Raw genomic sequence first — 20,049 nt, 5'->3', positions numbered from 1 at the left:
CCGTCTGTCCATTATAATTTGTAAACACGATACAGGCCACAGTTATGGACCAATCTTCACGAAATTTTGCATGTAGGATGGGTTCTGGCCAATGAAGACCCCTATTGTTTTTGGGAAAGATGGGTTAATATTTAGGGAATGAAATGGACCAAATACTAAATTTTTGTCGGATTTTCTGGTCGCTCCACAGGCCGCAATAATGACCCGAACATCGTGAAATTTTGCATGGAGAAGGGGGTCGGGCCAAAGAATAAGCATGCCTGTTTTGATAAAGATCGGTCAATATTTAGCGGGTCAAATGGACCCTGACTTTTGTGTGAAAAATGACAAAATTTGTATTCTATAGCGTATATATTTACCCCTGAAGGACATAGACCCGAAAAATTGATATTATATCCAAGAGGAGTGGTTGACCTTTAAATTAAGACCAATTATATTGTCGCATGTGCTCTGATGTGGGAGTTACACCTAAATATTTACAGGTATCTCCGTATTTGTATGTTATTTAGTAACCCATTATCACTCTAGAGAGCCGAACATAGCGCTGATCGCTTTGAAATGTTTCATGAGGTTCCAGTTGTGGTCAAGGACAACGCCTTTAATTTTCGGTGATGATCAGATAATAATTTTGGAATGAAGTGGACCGAAAACTTAATTTTTTTGTGTTATTTTCGAGTCGATCTACAACAACACAACCCACGGTGAAGGGAATCTGGACAATAACTGTACTGAATACTCGTAATATTCGGAAAATATGTCAGTGTGAGGAAGAGGTGCTGTTTACCTCTAATCGGGCAAGAGTGTGCAACTATCACGAAATATTGCCCAGGCTCGGAATACACATCCGTAGAAAATTTGAGTTCAGTGGTAGTTGTGTAGGGTATCGTATGGTCGGCCCCGTCCGACTATACTGCTCCGCTCACTGGTTTTTAAATGAATATTTTTTCAGATGTATAATAAGCCGTGGATTTTATTTAAGATTATTATTTTTTCAAGGCTACAAAAAGGCGTGTATTTTTATACCCTCCACCATAGTATGGAGGGTATATTAATTTTGTCATTCCGTACTCATCGAAATATTCATTTCCGGCCCTATAAAGTATATATATATATATTGATCAGGGTAAAATTCTTAGACGATCTAGCCATGTCCGTCCGTCTGTTGTAATCACGTTATCTTCTGAAGGAATTGAGATAGGGTGCTGAAATTTTGCATAGGTTTGTCTTTTGTCTGCAGGCAGGTCAAGTTCGAAGATGGGATATATCGGTTCACGTTTAGGCATAAATATAGGTCTACTTTTTCTGGTAGCCCCCATATAACGGTACCTCTTAATTTTCAGTATTTTGGGGGTTTTGATCGTATTTTTCCACCTAATTGGCTGTTCGAATTCTTAATAGGTACCAAATCTCTCCACAAAAAATTATGAATAAAGGTCAATTTTTTCGGATATCCCCCATATAAGGGTACCCCTCAATTTTCGGTATTTTGGGGTTCTTGAACGCGGTTTTCAACCGAATACGCTGAAATTTGGTACATTGGGTTTTTCATAGGTACCAAATCTCTCCCCAAAAAATTATAAATATAGATCATTTTTTTCGGATATCCCCCATATAAGGGTACCCCCCAATTTTCGGTATTTTGGGGTTCTTGAGCGCGCTTTTCAACCGAATTGTCTGAAATTTGCTACATCAGATTCTTATTGGGTACTAAATGTCTCCACAAAAAATTATAAATATAGGTCCACTTTTTCTGGTAGCCCCCATATAACGGTACCTCCTAATTTTCAGTATATATATAGGTCCATTTTTCCGGATAGCCCACATATAAGGGTACTCCCAATTTTCGGTATTTTGGGGTTCTTGAGCTTGTTTTTCAACCGAATTCGCTGCTGTTTGGTATTTTGTAGTCCTATATGGTAACAAATCTGCCCACCAAAAATTCTTAATATTCGTAATCATTTCACCTGCGGACGATAGCGAAATAAAAAAAGTAGAATGTAAGGTTCGATGATGAACTATAGCCCGCATTTAGACCTAGCCCCTGTGTGGAGGTTCCAGAAGGCATGGAACGATATTCCCTATCTTCGAATTTGAACTAAGTTTGGAAGAAATAATAAGATGGGCAAAGTTTGGATGAAATCTAAATTTTCTGAAAGAAACATGGGGTCTAGAACCAATATTTCAATGAGGCACATTTTCACCGTGTTAAAGTGTATACACCTTCAGTAGCCATAAGGCTGAGGGTATAATTATCATTTAAAAATTTTTGAAATTTGTACTATGGTTTACATAATCCGTTTTTAGAAATGTCGGTATAGGTCCACTTTTTGATATGTTCCATAGATTTTCATTTCTAGTACCTGTCAATATATTTATGGTGGAGGTTATCCAAAGTTCGGCCCGGCCGAACTTACAGCTTTTTCACTTGTTTAAAGATTATTTTTTGTAAGGTACAATAAGGTCCGTTTATTCATATTATTTTCTTGCAAAATTAATTTACACTATTAATTTTTATAATTTTACTTGCTTCGATTAAATTCTGTTTTAATCTTTTCCTTCATAATTCATTACTTCCTTGTACATATTTTTTCTTCTTTACAAATATCTCAAATTATGAAAAAAAACACAAATTTTCTTTAACTAATTGTCCGCATATTCATTGCAAATAAAACGCATATTATTCCATATATATTTTTTTTTATTTTAAACATTAATCACTCGCTATAGTTAACACAAAGTCTCAAAAAATAAAAAAAAAAATAAAAATTTAACAGTAATTTAACTGCAAGCCACAATGCTAAATGAATTACATATTTCTGTTGGTATTACTTTCAAGGATAATTTTTATATATATTTTTCTTTTTTTGTATTTTGTTTATTTTTTTACTGATATATATTTTTTGGAAATGATAAAAAAAACAATACAAAAAATATACATACATATCTCTATATTTATGCTTGTTTGATTGGTAAAAAAATGTGAGTAACAATATTGATGGACAACAACAACAAGAAACTCTTTTTTTCAACATCTATGAGAACAAAAAAAAAAACAAACTGAAAACCAAATGCCATTATTTTCCCTTTGATTTTTTTATAAATATATATTTTTATGTATTTTATGTATTCTATTTATGAATGTAGAGAATGCTATGTTTTTTATTTGAATATATTATTTATTATATTCCTTAGAATTTATTATTTATTTTTCTCTTTCAATTTATTGAATATTTTAATAATTTTTCCTCTGGGGGATTTTCTTAGAAAATCTGCAATTGAATTCATCTCACAATATGGCATGTTTGGTGTATACTAGCCTTTACTTATTCATGTAAAACAGTATTTACCATTAAGTAATAATTGGGAGAGGAAATTTTGTAGTAGTTCATCGGAATTTTTTATAATTGCATCAAAGCTACATACTCCAACATCAACATTGGAAACAAATATTATCTTTAAATTTAATTTTATATATATATATATATATACTAATAAAAGTTAACGTGATTGACTAACTTACTGACTGACTTAACGATTAAACAACGCCCAAACGAAAGCCTGAAATTTGGGGTGAGGGTCACTCTTGGTCCAAAGGCGTCAGATAAGGCTATGTTTTTGAAAATTCGTACAAATGTGGTACCATTAGTATTTGGCGAACTAGTAGAATTAGAACTCTTAAATTTGAAATGTGATTCACTGATGTAGTGTAGAATAGATGTAGCAAAGAGTTTTTAGACAATCGAGCTATAAGTATCGGAAAAATACTAAAATGTACTACATTTTGTACAATTTCATAGCATGTGAAGGGATAGAGCTAAAAACTTGAGATTTGGTATGCGAATTAAGGGTTTCAATATCCTTGTATACGAAAAGTACTATACGGTACTATATTTGATACAATTTTTAATTGGAGGTATAAATTGGGCTGGAGTCCTGAAATTTGAAATTAACATTACCGCCGGAGTGTAGAATTGGAATATGTACGTAGTTTTGGAAATTTTTTACTTGTGTATACGGAAAGTACTAAATCGTACTGGAATCTTCACATTTGTTGGTGGGATCACAGTTGGGGGTAGAATTGAGCATTTTAGGAAGTTTTGGAAATCCCTACTTATGTGAACTAAATTTTGAAGTTGTAGAAATTTGTACTAAATAGTACCAAATGTGGTTTTTGGTAAACCGATTGAGCTGGATTCTTGAAATTTGACGTGTAGGTAGTAATGGAAACTTGTACTTATGTGTACTAAATGGTACGAAATATATAACAAATTGGATTTAGGTGAACTGATAGAATCCTGAAATTTCGAATTAAGATTGAGGTAGACCCCATGTTTCTTTAGACTTAATCCGTTTCGGAAAATTTAGAGTCGATTTACTAATGTCCTTCCGTCTGTCTGGCCGGGTGGTGCGCACGATAACTCTCGAAGAGAGTAAACAATTTCCTCCAAACTTTGCAGATCTTAACATTTCTTTGAAACTTAGTATAAGTATAAATAAGGGATATATCGGTCCACTCCTTCTGGTACCTCCCCCACAAAATGGTCAAAATTGTACAAAAAAATTAATTTTATGATATCATGCGAAATCTAATGTCACGCGAATGGAATGTCGGATTTTAACCAAACTTTACACAACGTATTAAGTAGAAAGATGGGATCCATTGGTCCACTCCTTTTGTTATCTCCTCCACAAAGGGTAAAATGTACAATATTTAGATTTGTTCGAATTGGACAACGAATGTTTTCTCATCGATGAAAACCAAATTCGGCAGTTCACAACTTTCGGCCATGTTCTTTCTGTTCCATCACGAATAACTTTTTTTGGAAAATTCTTACCAAAATGCTTTGGAACGCTTGTAAACAATGTAATGAGCTGTCACTGGAAAAATTTTAACAGCTTTCGGACGAGTGGCTTAGAAATGACAGCAGTCTGAGGTTGGTTGCAGTTTTTCATCTCACCCTGTATATGCGGAGATACACGCCTTTTGTTTGGGACTTAGAGCTTTTTCTGTCACAAAGTTCCCATTTTTTCATGGACTTTTTATTTTTTTCAACTTTCTTTTTCTTTCAACTTGTCTCTCATTACATTTTCTGATTACTGCAATAACTTTGATTTTTATACCCTTCACCACTCCGTGGTACAGGGTATTATGTCTTTGTGCATATGTTTGTAACAGGCAAAAGGGAACGAGATAGACATATGGTTCCTTTTGAGAATATGCATAGGATCACTTACTGAGTCGATTTATGTATGTTCGACTGTCTGTCTGTCTGTACAGGTCGCATTTATAATCCGAATTGGATGAAATTTGGCATAGGTCACTTATTTGGCCCAAGGACGAACCCTATTGAAATTGGGAAAAATCGGTTCAGATTTAGACATAGCTCCCATATATATTTTCCTCCGATTTAATGTAAACGGTCCCTATATATCTTTCGATTTGCACGAAATTTGGTACAGCGTAATGAATTAAGTCTAGAATGATGTGTATCAAGTTTCCTGAAAATCGGAGCAGATTTGGATATAGCTTCCATATATATTTTCGTCCGATTTATGGTAAATGGTGTACCAAAGTCCCTATATAACTCTCGATTTGCACGAAATTCGGCACAGCGTAATGAATTAGGTCTAGAATGATGTGTGTCAAGTTTCCTGAAAATCGGTTCAGATTTGGATATATCTCCCATATATATGTTCGTCCGATTTAAGGTAAATGGTGTACCAAAGTCCCTATATATCTTTCGATTTGCACGAAATTTGGCACAGCGTACTAAATTAAGTCTAAAGCGATGTGTGTTAAATTTCGTGGTAATCGGTTGAGATTTAGATGTAGCTCTCACATATATATTTTCGTCCGATTTTAGGTAAATAGTGCACCAAAGTCCCTTTATGTCCTTCGATTTGCACGAAATTTGGCATAGCATACTGAATTGAGTCTAGAATGATGAGTGGTGAGTTTCGGGAAAATCGGTTTAGATTTCGACATATATCTCCCATATATATATTTTCGACCGATTTTATGTAAATTGTGCACCAAAGTCCCTATATATATCCTTCTATTTGCACGAAATTTGGCATAGCATACTGAATTGAGTCTAGAATGATGAGTGGTGAGTTTCGGGAAAATCGGTTTAGATTTCGACATATATCTCCCATATATATATTTTCGACCGATTTTATGTAAATTGTGCACCAAAGTCCCTATATATATCCTTCTATTTGCACAAAATTTGGCATAGCGTACTGAATTAAGTCTAGAAAGGCGTGTGTTAATTTAGTTCAGCGTGTTCAGATTTAGATATATCTCCCACATATAGATTATATTTTTAACAACGCGGCGTACCGTTTTCCATAAATTTTCCCATGTTACGCAGACGGCTCTAAATCTGCTCGAATGAAATTAAAGTTAGGACAGTTTGGAGAAAGAGGGAACATAGAAATGTACATATGGATACATATGTACATATGGCCCAGTCCGACTTTACTACTTTCCTTACTGGTTTACATTTAATATTATCTAAACGAGTAAAGATTGTTTTGAAATCATAATTTATTCAAAAATATGAAAAAAAGTAAACCCGTCGCTATGTAAGGCAAGTTCGGACCTGCCTAACATAGCGACGTTTTTATACTCTCTACCATGATGTGCATACTCAAATACTTAAAATCGATCGGGACTTTTATATGGGTGTTATGCCACCGCAAATTACTGCCAAGAGAATATGAAATGTCAAACTATTGGCTGTTGGAAGTTTGGGTTTGACCTTATACATACCGAAATTCTCAAATTGTTAAAATTGGCGGTACAGCTTTGTGGGGGCTATACAAAATCGCGGACAGATATCGATAATTTTTTGTAGAAAGATTTAAAAGAACCAATTCGATTGAAAAACCAGTGAGCGGAGCAGTATAGTCGGACGGGGCCGACCATACGATACCCTACACAACTACCACGAACTCTAACTTTCTGAGGATGTTTATTCCGAGTCTGAGTAATATTTCGTGATATTTGCCCCCTCTTGTCCGATTAGAGGTTAACAACACCTCTTCCTTACTATTTTCGAATATTCAGTACAGTCCTTCTAATTACTTGTCCAGATTACCTTCACGGTGAGTTGTGTTGTGATTTTTGGATTATACTCTACTCGAAAACACACAAAAAATTATATTCTCCGTCCATTTCATCCCAAAATTTTAATCTGATCATCACCGAAAATTATAGGCGTTGTTCTTGACCATAACTGGAACCACATGAACAATTTCAAAGCCATCAGCGCGATATTTCTCCCTCTAATGCGGTAATGGGTTACTAAATAATATCTGAATACGTAAGCACCTGTAAATATTTGACTGTAACTCCCACATCTGAGTAGATACATCACTATATTTGGTATCAATTTAAAGGCCAACCACTCCTCTTGGATATGCTATCAACTCCTGGGGTCTACATCCTCCAGGAGTAAATATATATGCCATAGAATACAAATTTTGTAATTTTTCACACAAAAGTCAGGGTCCATTTGGCCCGCTAAATATTGACCGATCTTTATCAAAACAAGCATGCCCGATCCCCTTCTCCATGAAAAAATTCGCGGTGTTTGGGCCATAATTCCGGCTTGTGGAGCGACCAGAAAACCGACAAAAATTTAGTATTTGGTCCATTTCATCCCCTAAATATTAACCGATCTTTTCCAAAAACAATAGGGGTCTTCATTGGCCAGAACCCATCCTACATGCAAAATTTCGTGAAGATTGGTCCATAACTGTGGCCTGTATCGTGTTTACAAATTATAATGGACAGACGGACGGACGGACGGACGGACGCACATGTCTAGATCGATTCAGCTAGTCGAAATATGACAATCGGTATACTTAAAGAGGACCAATATTTCGCGGCGTTACAAACATTTGGGGCTGCACAAAGCTATAATACCCTGACAACATAGTTGTGTAGGGTATAATTAAAATTTAACATAATATCGGGGCTACTCCAAAACATGGGCCTATATTGATACTTTTTGGTAGAGAGATTTTATACCCAATCAGAGTCCCAAATATAAAATTACAGCTAATTCGTTTGAAAACATGGCCAAAATTACCAAAATATCAAAATTTGGTTGAAAATCATGTCCAGAGTCTCTAAAATACCAAATAAAGGAGAGTATCGCTCTATGGCCGCTAAGACAGATTTTTCTCCCAATGTTAATCCAAATTAAGGTTTGAACCGAAATTAAGAGGTAACTGTATATGGGCCAGAAAATCATTGTGCCATAACTCAAAAATCTGACCTATGTCAAATTTGTTCTCATAGGTTTTTAATAAAATCGCCAAGGGCTTTCATTTCCAAAAACAATTTTCCATTCCTAGAACATGAGCCTATTTTTCGCATTGTTTAATATAACTAATATATCCGGTGAATATTTCCAGGTCTGACAGATAGAATTAGAAATTTAATAAATAAATTTCGATTTTGTCATATTTCCAGAAAACTTTGTCACCCTTCAACTGTTAAATAAAAGTACAACTCATACATATATGAATACCCCATGATTTAAAAAAACACCCACCCACACTTACGTACACAAACCCAAAATTTCCATTTCATCAAACCATCAGATAAATTAGTTTTCAAATAAACCAAAAAACTCCTTGCTTGATTTTAAATAAATATTTAAATGTTTTTTTATTTGCTTTTAAAGTTGTTTTTAAATACTTTTTCTCAATTATTTTGTGTATTTGTACAAATGTATGTATGTTTGTATTTGTGTTTTAGATTATGTATTTTTCAATTTTGTTTCTTGGTATCGTCCTATTCAATCATGGGTGGTACGTCAATATGCTTGACATTATTGACGTACCACCCATCCATCTAATTTTGTCTAGGCATTCCGCTAGCCTGCCTGTCACATCCCCATTTACCCATTCTCCACAACGTCCTCTTGAAATGTTTTCAATGCAAAACCGAAATGCAATTATCTTATTTTTTGTATCTGTTTGTTTGTTGATGTTTTTTTATTTTTTCTTCTTTTGTACTTCTACTGTGTTTTGTGTGATAATAATAATTTTTATTTTTTTGTCTCCCTTTTTCTATATACATACATATATATTTTATTGTACACATATATTAATAGTATAACAGTTCGTACAGTGGAGGGATTATTTTTTTTAAATTTTAATATGATTTAAAAAATATTTAATTAACCTAACTCGGTACCATTAAAATGGTGCAATTGGTATAAAAATGATTACATATTTGCAAAAAATATAATTATTTATCATTATTTAGAAGATCATATACATATGTGAAGGGTTGAGCTTAGAAACTGGCTTTGAAAATATTCAAAGTTGTACTAAATTTAGTACACTTGTTATTAAGTTCACCCGTACGAAACGTTACATATTGTACTAAAATATGTACATTAAGTACATTTTAGGGAATATATTAGATCTTGCATTTTTGGTATAGCAATTGATATAATAATGAAGGGTTGAGAACAGTATGGGGTTTTGTACAACCCCCAATACTGGTCCCACCCAACTTTAGATATTTTGAGGATTTTAGGATTTTTCAGCCGAAGTGGCTATAATTTGTTATTTCTTTGTCTTAGAGGGTAAAACAATTTTTGCAGACATGTTTCATTGTAAGTCCATGTCCCGCCTAATTTTTTTATTTTGGTTTTAGCATAATTTTCCAATCGAAGTGGAACACGAATCTGGGTGGGTAAAAATATATTTCTAGAAAATTGTCAACTACGGTCCATATTTTGACATAGACTTCACATACAGGTTGCATCTAACCGCATTTTTCAACCGAACTGACTGCAACTCCAAGTTCTTGGGAGTAGAAATCTTAATCACTTAAAAGAGTAACAATTTGGTATAGTTTCTATATAGAGGTAGTGTGAAGGTTTTAGCCGCATTTTCCAACCGAAGTAACAGCAATTAGTCTTCCTCAATATAGGCTCATGTTTTGACATAACCTCAAATATAAAGGCACCATTGTTTCGTATCTGCCTACGAAAAATTATCAATGTTGGCTCATGTTTCGGGGTAATCCCCATAATACGGTATCCAAATATTCTGTATTTTGGGGGTTTGGGCGCGGTTTTTAACCGAATTGACACTAATTAGATTTTTTAGGTTCTCATGGGGTGTTAAATACATCCCAAATTTTAGTATTTTGAGGGGCTTCGGCACGTGTTTCAACGAAATTAGCTGTAATTTTATACTTGGTATTCTCACTAAGCAGAAAATTTCCCTACCAAAAATTATCATGATTGGTCGAAGTTTCCGGGTAGCCCCCATATAATCTGATACATCGGTATTATGGGGGTTTGGATATGTTTTTCCATCAAATTCGTCTAAATTTGATTTATCAATTCCGATCGAATTAAGGAATTTTGAATGCACATCAAGTGGTGGAGGGTATAAAACTCAACGAAGTTTTTACTTGTTGAAATTTTTAGTCACATTTTCCAATAGAAATGTTCTTAATGGCCATATCTGTTTCTTGGTGATCAGGTATAAGAAGATTTTAGTCACATTTTACAACTGAGATGGCAGAAATTGAGCATTTCCGAATCATAAAGGGTAGAAAACTGTTTCACAAACAAATTTCCATATTGCACAGCCTAATTTTTAAATGTTTCAATCAATGTGAATGTAATGTGGCAATTCGTGTTCCATATTTTTCGAAGTTTTTTAATATACAGGGCGAGATAAAAAAACTGCAACAAAGAAAAACGCCATAATTATACCCTACACAACTATGTTGTCAGGGTGTTATAGCTTTGTACAGCCCCAAGAGTTTGTAACGTCGCGAAATATTGATCCTAGACCCACCATTAAGTATACCGACCGTATTATCTCGACTAACTGAGTCGATCTAGACATGTGTGTCCGTCCGTCCGTCTGTCCATTATAATTTATAAACACGATACAGACCACAGTTATGGACCAATCTTCACGAAATTTTGCATGTAGGAAGGGTTCTGGCCAATGAATGAAGTTTTTGGACCAAATATTTAATTTTTGTCGGTTTTTCTGGTCGCTCTAGAGGCCGCAAATATGACCCGAACTTCGCGAAATTTTGCATGGAGAAGAGGATTGAGCCAGAGAATATGCATGCCTGCATTGTTAAAGATCGGTCATTATTTAATGGGTCAAATTGACCCTGACTTTTGTGTGAAAAATTACAATATTTGTATTCTATAGCGTATATATTTACTCGTGAAGCATATAGACCCGTGGAGTTGATGTGTATCCAAGAGGAATGGTTGACCTTCAAAATGACTCCAATTACATTGTCGTATGTACTCTGATGTGGGAGTTACACTTAAATACACTTACACTTAATATTTATATTTACGTATTCAGATATTATTTAGTAACCCATTACCACATTAGAGGGCGGAAATATAACCCTGATCCTTTTAAAATTGTCCATGAAGTTCCAATTATGGTCAAAGACAACGCCTATAATTTCGATGATGATCAGATTAAAATTTTGGGATGAAGTGGACCGAAAACTTAATATATTTGTGTGTCTTCTAGTCGAATATAGGCGAACATCACAACACAACCCACTGTGAAGGGAATCGGAATAAACATCCGAGTTCCGTGGTAGTTGTGTAGGGTATCGTATGGTCGGCCCCGTCCGACTATACTGCTCCGCTCACTGGTTTTTACATTGTTTTTTAAATTTTATTGAATGATAGCAAAAAATGTCGGAAATAGCATCAAATTTTAGAATAAATTTAGATTTGTTCGAATTGGTCACCTTTGGCACGAATTATGGCCTTCAAACGACCAATGAAACCGTCACATGCTGCCCGAATTTTGCCCATTCCCGGCGAAGCGCTTGCTTGAGGTGATCGACACTTTGGTATTTTCTTAGTGCCAACCTTGCTTTCCAAAATACTTCAGACACAATAGTCCAACGGATTGGTATCCGGAGATTTTGGTGGCCATTGTGCGCTAAAAATTAAGCGAGGAACCTCATTTTGTAACTATTCTTGGGTGACCCGTGCTGAGTGCGATGGTGCTGAGTCCTGTTGGAATGTCCAAGGTCTGCGGCAAAAATGTTTGCATGCCCAAGGCTTTAATACACCCTCCAGATTTTTTTTCGCGATAACATTCGGCATTTATTCTTATGCTTCGGTCGATTAATACGAACGGAGAACGACCATCGTCTGTTATGGCGGCCCACACCATCACCATGGGCGGCGCTTTTAGTTGACCTCTTTGGCAAGTAAACACGATCATTTTGTTTGTTTACAAACTGCTGGACAACGAATGTTTTCTCAACGGAGAAAATCAAATTCGGCAGTTCACCACTTTCGGTTAAGCGAAGCAACTGTTTAGCTATTTTGAGTCTATTTTCATTCCGTTGCGATGTAAGTTCTTGCACTTTTTTGAATTTCAATGGCTTTACCCCGATCTCATTTTTCAATATTTGCCGAATGGAATATTGCGATATGTTCAGTTCACGAGCCATTTTTCGGCCACTGCAACGCGGGTTTCGCTTAAGTCGCTTCTTTACTTTTCGAACCATTTCTCCTGATGTTCCTGTTACGCTACGCTACCAGTATGACGGTAACAAGCGATGATACGAGACACAAAATATTTGTTCACATTTAAATGCTAGAGTGCTCCAACGACAGCCACTTGTGGTTTTCCAGACAAAAATTAAGAAATTACACTATCACGCTTGAATTCCATCATGAATAACTTTCTTTCTGGAAAATTCTCACCAAAATGCTTTTGTACTCTTGCAAACAATAAAATGAGCTGTCACTGTAATAATTTTAACAGCTATCGGACGAGTGGCTTAGAAATGACAGCAGTCTGAAGTTGGTTGCAGTTTTTTCATCTCACCCTATAGGTCCATGTTTTAATTTAGTCTCCATAGAAATTTTCGAGATAGGCTCGTTTTAGCACATAACATCCCAATATCGGTATCGCTGAATTTCTGAAGGATTTAGCCACATTTATAATCGAAGTAGCTTTAATTTTAAACTCCGAGTTCTTGGAGGGTAGAAAACTTCTTTGGAGATAAGATCTAATGTAGGTACATTCTTTAACTTAGCTCTCCAAATATAAGGTCGCAAAATATTTTCCCAATAAACTAACAATATTTAAGTGGGATAAAAATCATCTTAGGAGGCGATTTCCAGTGTAGGTCTGTGTTTTGATATAGCTACCATAATATATGAATAATTGCCCCCCATCAAATTTACAAATTTCCTCCACTGTGCTCTGTGCTACACCTTTATTTACATATTTTTTCATTGTTTAGTTATTTATAGTTTAAATGTATTTAACAACAAAGTGATATACATTTTATTATATACTATTTTTTCGTTAGTATGTTTTATTTTTAGAAAAAGAAGAAGAATAGGAATGTAAAAAACTAGTAAACCTTCAATTGTTAAAGGTGCCACTGCTGCTGTCTGTCACTGCAAAAAAAAAAAAAATCCGCATTTCAAACAAAGGTGTTTCTTTGCAAAGTCAGACAACAACTTTTACAACAATAGCAATTGTAGAAAAAAAGATAAAAAAGTAAAATAAAACTAGACAAAGAGAAGTTAGATAAAGTGAAGTAATGTAGTTCGTGGAACCACTACCCACTTGTTGGTGTTCCAATAGCTGCTGACGTTGCAATTTTTTTGACGTTAATGACGTTGTTTTTTTTTTAAATGGTTCCCCATTGGTATTTTCTTTTAATCGTTTCTTTGTTTCCATTTCCGTTCCAGATTGTTCGTGTGCACGCAAATTACCGACGGGCCTTCAAACGGACGCAGAGAATGTAACCGAACCCTTTAATCCGATTGCCACAAATGGTGAACCGTTTCCATGGTTGAATTTAACCCTACCCACCAATGTTCGTCCAGTGCGCTATATGGTGACAATCCATCCGAACTTAACGACGTTAGATGTTAAAGGTATGTATATTTATTTGAATTATATGTAGTTGTTTGAGTGAGTATTAGGGTGGACGGTTAAAAAAATATAACAAATCGAATTATTTAAACTTAAAAAATAACAAATTCCTCGAATTGTCCGCCTCTATTGGAGAAAATATTCTTTAATAAAAAATAGTGAAATTGAATATTTTGTACCCTCCAGCAGGGGTTAACACTTGGCGGGGTTTTACACTGTTGGTCATGGGCATTCGTCATGAGAGTGAAAATATGTTTTGCAAACCGAATTTGGAACGACCTATGGTTGGTTTGAAATATGGTTGAAACTTATAATTGTAATAATACACAGGAAAAGAAAATTGATATAATAGTTACCGTAATCATATGACCAAAGCGTTGCATTTTTATGGCTCGCTACTGTGGTATTGAAACATTCTTTGGAGAAGTTTTTATCCACCAAGAGTCCGTCATGTCAAATTTCAGTCACGTCGGCTTAAAAATTTGCCTTATACAAATAAAATATTTAAATTAGAGCAGGACTTTAATATGGATGATGGGCATATTCATATGTTAATTTTGAAAATGTTCTGTGAAGATCTTTTTCGCGCTCATAGTCTTGGGAAAATATTCATTAAAAAATCCAGTCTAGGGAAAAAATTTCAGAGTAGTTTGGAAACTTTTTATAATTTTTTTTTAATAAGTATAGGTCAATGTTTTGACATAATCTCCATATCAGGGTCCCGACCAACATGATCAACAAATTTCTTCCTCGTCAATTAATGGAAATTGAAACGAGATAGACATATGGTTTATGCATGTTCGTCTGTCTGTCCATGTTAAATTGTAAACATAGTACAGGTCGAATTTATTATTCGAAATGGATGAAATTTGGCACAGCTCATTCATTTGGCCAAGGACGAACCCTATTGAAATTGGGAAAATCGGTTCAGTTTGGATATAGTTCCCATATATATTTTCGTCCGATTTAAGGTAAATGGTGCTCCAAAGTCCCTAAATATCTTTCGATTTACACAAAATTTGACATAGCGTAATGAATTAAGCGTGTGTTAAATTTCTGAAAATCAGATTTAGATATAGCTCCCATATATATTTTCGACCCATTTAATATAAATGGTGCACTAAAGTTCCTATATATCCTTCGATTTGCACGAAATTTGGCATAACCTTCTGAATTAAGTCTAGAACGATGTGTGTATATTTTCGTGAAAATCGGTTTAGATTTAGATATAGCTCCCATATATATTTTCGTCCGATTTTAGGTAAATGGTGCATCATAGTCATTCGATTTGCACGAAATTGGACATAGGGTACTAAATTGAGTTTAGAATGATGTGTGTTAAATTTCGTGAAAATCGGTTCAGACTTCGATATAGCTCCCATATATATTTTCGTCCGATTTTATGTAAATGGTGCACCAAAGATCCTATATATCCTTCGATTTGCACGAAATTTGGCATAACCTTCTGAATTAAGTCTAGAACGATGTGTGCTTATTTTCGTGAAAATCGGTTCAGATTTAGATATAGCTCCCATATATATTTTCGTCCGTTTTTAGGTAAATGGTGCATCATAGTCATTCGATTTGCACGAAATTGGACATAGGGTACTAAATTGAGTTTAGAATGATGTGTGTTAAATTTCGTGAAAATCGTTTCAGATTTAGATATAGCTTCCATATATATTTTCATCCGATTTTATGTAAATGGTGCACCAAAGTTCTTATATACTTCGATTTGCACGACATTTGGCATATCCTTCTGAATTAAGTCTAGAACGATGTGTGCTTATTTTCGTGAAAATCGGTTCAGATTTTGATATAGCTTCCATATATATTTTCGTCCGATTTTAGGTAAATGGTGCATCATAGTCCCTTTATAGCCTTCGATTTGCACGAAATTTGACATAGCGTGCTAAATTGAGTCTAGAATGATGAGTGGTAAGTTTCGGGAAAATCGGTTCAGATTTCGATATAGCTCCAACATAGATTTTTGTCCGTTTTTTGTAAATGGTGCATAAGTATCAATTTTGCTATAAATCGTTTTCCATAAATTTTTCCCATTTGTCCCATGCCCGAATGAAATTAAATTTAGCATAGGTTGCAGAAAGACATGAGTATGTTCCTCCGAGGGAACATTGATACCCAAAGTGGTGAAGGGTATCATATAGTTGGCCCAGTCCGACTTTACTACTTTATCATGGTCCGGGCTCATTTTTTCAATTGTGTGGCTATTTTCCAGTGTATAAGCGTACGTTATAGTAGACAATATTTAAGATAGGCTTATAGTTTGGCATAGCCTTTAATAAAGGTCACGTGATGGTCCTACCCGCGTTTCCATTTAATATATTCGAATTAGACTTTTCGGACTTTCTGTCTACAAAAACCTACTTAGAAAAAATATTTATTATAGGTCTTATTATACAACCCCCATTTGACATACCAGCTTCTTGGAGGGCAAAACAATCTCTACCAGAAACTTTTCAATATAAATCCATGATTTAACATAACCTCCATCATATACAGATCCGTCAAATTTTAGATATTTTGTTCGTTTTAACCGCATTTTCCAACCGAATAACTGTATGTTCCATTCCATATTCTCACAAAATTTGTAATATATGTAGAGCACCCATTTAATTGTAACGACCATTTTTGGTAGTTTGAAGGTATTAGCTGCGTTTTCCAATCGAAGTGACTGCAATTTGTCACTCAGCGTTCTTGGAGTGTAAAACATTCTTCGTAGGAAATTTCCAATATAGGTTTATGTTTTTATAAAATAACACACCATTTTCGGACTTCCACATTATGTCAAAGCATAATTTTCAATTTTCATATAGGTAATTTTCATGGACCTAGTCGTATTTTCCAATCGATGTAGCTATAATTAGGCATTTATGTTTCTCAGGATATAAAATATCTACCAGTAGAAAGTATTTAATATAAGTATGTGTACACATTTAAGTCACGCTCCCTTTTCGCCATTGTAATGGTCGTAGTCGTATTTCCAATCGATGTGGACAATATTAGGCTTTGGTGAGTTTTAAGAGTAAGTCTTTGTTTTGGCATATGAGTCACATGAGGGATCCTATGAAATCGAATGAAATTATATATAGAAGATATATCTAAATATAAACAGATTTTAAACCAACACACTCGATGCTTATGTCGGATGCGTGTGTAAGCTTATCTGACGTCTTGTCCACATTCAGCCTACGAAGTGGTTATGATTAGGAATTTTCCGTTGTCAGGAGATAGAAAACCACTTTTAATACAGGTTAATTTTTTGACATAAGCCTCTCATAATAGTCCTCCAATATTAGACATTTTTATTCCAACCGTTGGGGCTGTAATAAAGTATGCCGGATGCTTTTGGAGTACAAAATTGCTTTGCAGAAAACATTCCATGCAGGTCCATGTTTTCATATAGCTTCTTACAATGTCTCCGATACATTTTAGGTATTTAGGTGGTCCTTATCTCATTTTCCTGCTTAAGATCCCGTAGTTTAGTGCTTTCCACATTCTTGGCGTGTACAAAATTATTCGTAAACAATTTTTACTATAGTTCTTTTTCTTGACATAGCCCACATATAAATGTACCGCTCTGTTTTCCTATATTTTCAATGTGGGAGACCCATTTTCCAACTAAAGTCGCTGTAAATTGAAATTTTGGGGTTTCGAGCAAACATTTTTCAATGTAAAACCGTCTTTTTCTAATCCTCTTGTCTGCAATGTGTCATTTCGGGCCCTAAAAAGATACATTTATATTCTCATTGGCTATCGAATCTCACTACCAAAACTATCAATATTGATCTCCGTTTTTTATAACCCCACATTTAGATATTTCAAAACAGGCATGCTTATACTTTTACTCGATCCCCTTCTTTATGTAATATTTCGCGATGTTCGGGCCATAATTGCGGTCTCTGGAGAAACCAGAAAAAACAGCCAAAAATATTTGGTCCATTTCATCCCTTAAATATTAACCGATCTTTACCAACCGATCTTTATTGGCCAGAACCCATCCTACATGCAAAATTCCGTTAAGATTGGTCCATAACTGTGGCCTGTATCGTGTTTACAAATTGTAATGGACAGACGGACGGACACACATGTCTAGATTGACTCAGCTAGCTGAGATATGACGATCGCTATACTTAAAGGTGGGTCTAGGACCAAATATTTCGCGGCGTTACAAACTCTTGGGGCTGCTTAAAGCTATAATACCCTGACAACATAGTTGTGTAGGATATAATGAACCAATGTGTCCCAAAATTTAACTTTACTTCTTTAATATTTCTAATGTCTTTAATACCACCCTAATATACATACCACAAATTGTATAATATTAAGTACTCTCCAAATCTAATTACCTTGTTTTGTTTCCTTTTTGCTATCAATTACCCTGTCCACTAATCATTTCCTCTATTTCTTTTTATTATTTCTATTTTCTATTTTATCGTTTAAGGTCAAGTGACAATCGATCTATTCATTGAAAAGGAAACAAATTTCATTGTGCTGCACATTCAGGATCTAAATGTCACAGATAAGGTAAGTTGGCAGGTTATTTTTGTCCATTATGGTTGTTGTTTTCGATTTAAAATGTTTATTGGTATAATTTAACAATTATTTAAGTAAGTAACTGCATATATAATCGGTGGAAAAGTACGACAGTCTCAAGAGATATTCTTAATAAAGAAAGGAAGTTCCGAAGGCATAATAATTCAGTTTATTCTGGGTTTTGTATCAATAATTGAACTTTATTAGGCTTGTGATCAAATGGTCGGCTTATTTGACAGAAGAACTGTCAGTTATGACAGAAGACCAGGATGAGTACTTCCATGTGGCTGTTTTTGTATAAGACCTGTACATCTTCTCCCATGTGACTGCTAAAAATTCTGCAATGGGTAGCGACTAACGGACTAATTTGAATGTAGTCCAAAGGTTGCATATATTTGGAAGGGGTTCACACAGCTAGGTAAACCTTAAGGTTAATGAACACACAATGAAGGTTCTTGGTAGATACATTTTCAAGAAACCACGATATTCTATAAATCACTGTGTGATCGAGGGTGGTGTTCTCAAGTAAGGAAGTACTAAATTATCTGCAGCGAGATAGAATCAAGGTTTTTCAGAAAAATATTGTGATGCGGGTCTGCTGTTCGCAGAAAACTAAAAAAAGAGGGGACAAATGTCGAACGGTCCCAACCATACAGTACCTATTCCAAAAATTAATTCTAAAATTTGTAACCATGGCACATGGTTACATGTTCGGCTACAACATTTTCTGACACTTTTAGAGAATTCTCAAACAGAGCTTTCTCTGGAAGTACTTAGGCTTGACGTTGTGGAAGTAACAAAATTGGGGAAAAAGGGTTTTTTTGTTTGTTGTTGTTTTTATATTTTTTAACAACAAGAAAGGGATTAACCTGGCTTACCTAAAAACATACCGATTTAAAATAAGACATCATCTGACGAACTGTCATGTGAACGCATTGAAGTGGCACAGGAAATAATCCGAATAATAATCCGAAGATGCAGAATTCTCAGTTTTTCTCAACGGGTACGTATGCCAAGAGTTTCGCACCAACGCGAGAGTGAAGCAAGGATGCCATCTATCACCCCTAATATTCCTTAAGTTGTCTTACAACATATCTTAATATATACTGTCAATATTAGAAGACCTTGAGAGGTTGGCTCGCAATGTTGGACTTGAGATTAATATCAAAAAATAAGGACATGCAAATCAAAAATAACAGTGCAGAAATAATTATGCTATAAGGCCAAACAATTGAATACGTCATGCTTAAAATATCGATTCTGCTGAACAGCGGGGAAACGTAATCTTGCGTCTAACATCATCTCGCTGAAGTTACAGGTATTCAAATGCAGTATATGCAGAATATTCTGGCCCGTCACCATAAGAAACGTAGTGCTATGAGACCTAACGAACCAAGAAGAAACATAGAAAATCGAGATGGTCTCGTCGCACATGAAGAAAAAATGTTCACAGGATAAGCAGAATGGGACTTGATGGAACGATACTATATATGGGACCTATATCTAAATCTGAACTGATTTCAACAAAAGTTTAGACCCGTCATTCTAGAA

At 35.0% G+C, this 20,049-nt stretch overlaps 1 protein-coding gene across 2 annotated transcripts in view; it reads left to right on the top strand.

The window, feature by feature from the left end:
- Positions 1–20,049, top strand: part of LOC133334444 (endoplasmic reticulum aminopeptidase 2) — a 122,704-nt gene that overhangs the window by 91,456 nt on the left and 11,199 nt on the right. For both annotated transcript variants that reach the window (XM_061542741.1, XM_061542742.1), the window contains exons 3-4: positions 13,755–13,943; positions 18,407–18,489. In XM_061542741.1, coding sequence (XP_061398725.1) covers positions 13,755–13,943; positions 18,407–18,489 — 272 coding nt within the window. The remainder of the gene's footprint in view (positions 1–13,754; positions 13,944–18,406; positions 18,490–20,049) is intronic.

Source organism: Musca vetustissima, unplaced genomic scaffold (assembly GCF_032173495.1).
Source record: "Musca vetustissima isolate MV318-11 ecotype Yass unplaced genomic scaffold, APGP_CSIRO_Mvet_v1 utg561, whole genome shotgun sequence".
Lineage (NCBI taxonomy): Eukaryota > Metazoa > Arthropoda > Insecta > Diptera > Muscidae > Musca > Musca vetustissima.
This window is presented reverse-complemented; position numbering and strand designations above follow the sequence as displayed.